Source organism: Primulina eburnea, unplaced genomic scaffold, assembly GCF_022965805.1.
Source record: "Primulina eburnea isolate SZY01 unplaced genomic scaffold, ASM2296580v1 ctg559_ERROPOS146420, whole genome shotgun sequence".
Classification (NCBI taxonomy): Eukaryota; Viridiplantae; Streptophyta; class Magnoliopsida; order Lamiales; family Gesneriaceae; genus Primulina; species Primulina eburnea.
This window is the reverse complement of record NW_027331347.1, coordinates 18246-21078: the sequence shown is the minus strand read 5'-3', so window position 1 is coordinate 21078 and position 2833 is coordinate 18246. Positions and strand designations below refer to the sequence as shown.

Sequence of the window (2833 nt, the reverse complement as noted above, 5' to 3'; positions counted from 1 at the left end):
GTGTGATAATTTTAATTTAATGATAAAACACTACAAGTGACTTAATTACTCTCAATTTATAAATGATTTTTATAAATCTATGCTAGTATGTAGAAATTAAAATCAAATAAATATTTTTATTTATTTTTATATATTATATAATATGATAATTATATAAATGAATTCGAGATAATTATATAAATAATTTTTATAAATCTCAATAAAATTATTACTATCACTCGATTAACCTTAAAAATTGATATTTGATTTGACTCACAAAATCAAATGCTCAATTATCATATTATATAATATATAAAATTAGGTAAAAATAAATAAATCATGCAAGTACTATCGGCGCATGAACAAATAAAAAATATGAACTCAAGCAACAACTTTGAAATTATAAAATTTATTATGATAAGGTTAGTTTTGTCATTACAATCTAATATATAAATTTAATCACTCTTATTAAAATCATACCAAACATTAAATATAATATCCTACATCTTATTTATCTTTAACTTATCCTTATATTATTTATCACATTTTTATCCTATCATGTGTACCAAACTATGCCTAATAATAGAATAATTTTTCTGATTTATGGGTTTTTATTAAAACTAATTTAAATTTTAAATTTTTTTTCAAAAATACTTTTAAAAAAAAAGATGTATCAAAACTACCTCAATCCGCTGATGAGAAGCGCGGAGCGGACGCTCCTACGTGGAGCAGCCCTCTCTCATACCACGTGACCCTTATTGATTCGTCCAATCAATAATGTAAGTCGATTCTTATCTTCTTCTCGTCCTCTTCTTTCCTCCATTTATCTTCCTCTGTGGTGCTCTCGTTTATCATTTTTTCATTTCCTACCTGCAATATTTTTTTGAAGTTGAGAAGATCTACAGCATTTTTCAAAAATGGCAGATAATAGAAATCCAGAAGATCTTAGTGTCCTATATTTACAGGCGACCCATATGTCATCAAGAGTATCTTCGTTAACCGTTGATGATATTGTCAAAGTGAAAAGGTCAGACAATTTGATTTGGAAGTTATATACCGATAATTACTTACACATGCGTGTATTGTCATATTTAAATCATATGGGTTTTTATGGAGTTTTAGAATGTGACTCGCAAGTTATTGATAATCATTTGATTACTGCACTTGTTGAACGTTGGAGACGTGAGACACACACGTTTCACTTTACATGTGGTGAAGCAACAGTTACATTACAAGATGTTTCAATAATTTGGGGTCTGACAATTGATGGTGAAGCAGTAACCGGAGTAGACGTGTCACATAAAGTGGAGGAATGGCAACACATATGTTTGGATATGTTGGGATTTTTGCCAGAATCAAAATATTTGAAAGGTGGTCATCTGTCTATGACAGCACTACATGATCATTGTATATCTAACCTTGTCAATGATGAAACTTCAGAGGTAGATGTTGTGAAATTTACTCGTTGTGTTGCGTTAATGATTATTGGAGGAATAATGTTCCCTGATTATCAAGGAGGGTCAGCTAGACTAATTTTTTTGCAACTGTTACGAGATCTTGATAACGTGAAGTCTTATAGTTGGGGTAGTGCAGTTTTAGCGTTTCTATATCGTGAGTTGTGTAACGCGACACGTGTAGAGAAGTCTACAATGGCTGAACCTTTATATATCCTGCAGGTATCATTAATGTGATGTGATTATTTAACACGATATTTTGTTTAAATTTGTTAATTTTTTTTATTATTACACGCAGATATGGGCATGGAGCAGGATTAAATGTGTTAATCCCGATCGAGATGGGTTAACATTAGTTTACCTCCCGTTAATCCGGATGCTTTAATTCCAGTTTCTCCATATGGTGCACGGTAATATTTAAAAATTATTTTTGTGAATATCATATTTATCTTGTATATTTTCTTGATATATAAATTTTTTTTGTAACTGTAGGTGGACGTATGGGTTTAGTTACACACATTCGCCAACACATTCTGTAAGAATTATAAGGGATTCGCTAGATCGTATGAATAATAATGAGGTATTATAAAATTTTAATACGTAATAGTGATTAGCCGAGTACTATTATGTTTTTATTCATCAAATTAATATTCAATTTTAATAATTTTTTTGCAGTTTAATTGGAGCGTATACCAGAAAAATGACATAGATGTGAAGACCATTATTGATTCATACGACAACAATGGTCTTCTAAACGTCGTTTAGCATACTTACGCTGCCAGTCCTGGATACAAATGGGCTTCATTGGTTGCAGCCACTCTTCATCATCACGGAACACAACGCCTGCCATCGCACACAACTCTGATATGAAACATGGAAAGAAAAGACCGATATGTCTGTTATTAACGCTTATCAAAATTTGAGAATTGATAAGCTTTCCCACATTGATTGGGTAACCCTGAGATATAGCATATAGCACCACGGCTCGCTCTTTTTGAACTTCACTTTTGTGTGACACCGGCATCATTCTCCTTGCCAAAAACAAATACCAAAGAGCATTATCGCACGATCGAGACCACCGCCGCTCTCGGTTGAGCTCCAAATTTTTCTCAGCTGCGCCTATCCAAATCCACAAGAGGCCCAACGTATCGATCCTCCATTTGTCTACGAAATCCTCGCTCGGTAATCGGGTTTCTATTGATTTTGGCATGCTCATACCGAGCATGCGCCGCATCACTAACAAATCGAGTTCTATCAAACGAAGAAGAAGACCCGAGATTACCTTTCACCTTCTTGGGAGCCATTGTTTGATAATTAGATGAGGATAATTGAGTGATATTTGGAGAGTTGTAGGAATTTTGGTAAGGAGATAAGGAAAAGGGGTGGAGGGAAGAGATTTG

The 2833-nt window shown here is 33.1% G+C and overlaps 1 protein-coding gene across 1 annotated transcript; it reads left to right on the top strand.

Moving 5' to 3' along the window:
• The first annotated feature begins 896 nt into the window (after positions 1–896).
• LOC140821384 (serine/threonine-protein phosphatase 7 long form homolog) lies at positions 897–2198 on the top strand. The gene is made up of 4 exons (XM_073181858.1): positions 897–1655; positions 1732–1799; positions 1926–2013; positions 2109–2198. Exons 1-4 carry the CDS (start codon positions 897–899, stop codon positions 2196–2198), a joined length of 1005 nt encoding a protein of 334 aa, XP_073037959.1.
• Positions 2199–2833: the final 635 nt, after the last annotated feature.

Bases quoted from the DNA above. Each gene is read 5' to 3' on its own strand.
- LOC140821384 (XM_073181858.1), top strand. From the start codon at position 897: ATGGCAGATAATAGAAATCCAGAAGATCTTAGTGTCCTATATTTACAG. The intron at 1,656-1,731 runs GTATCATTAATG...TATTACACGCAG, and splicing joins AACCTTTATATATCCTGCAG to ATATGGGCATGGAGCAGGAT. The intron at 2,014-2,108 runs GTATTATAAAAT...ATTTTTTTGCAG, and splicing joins ATCGTATGAATAATAATGAG to TTTAATTGGAGCGTATACCA.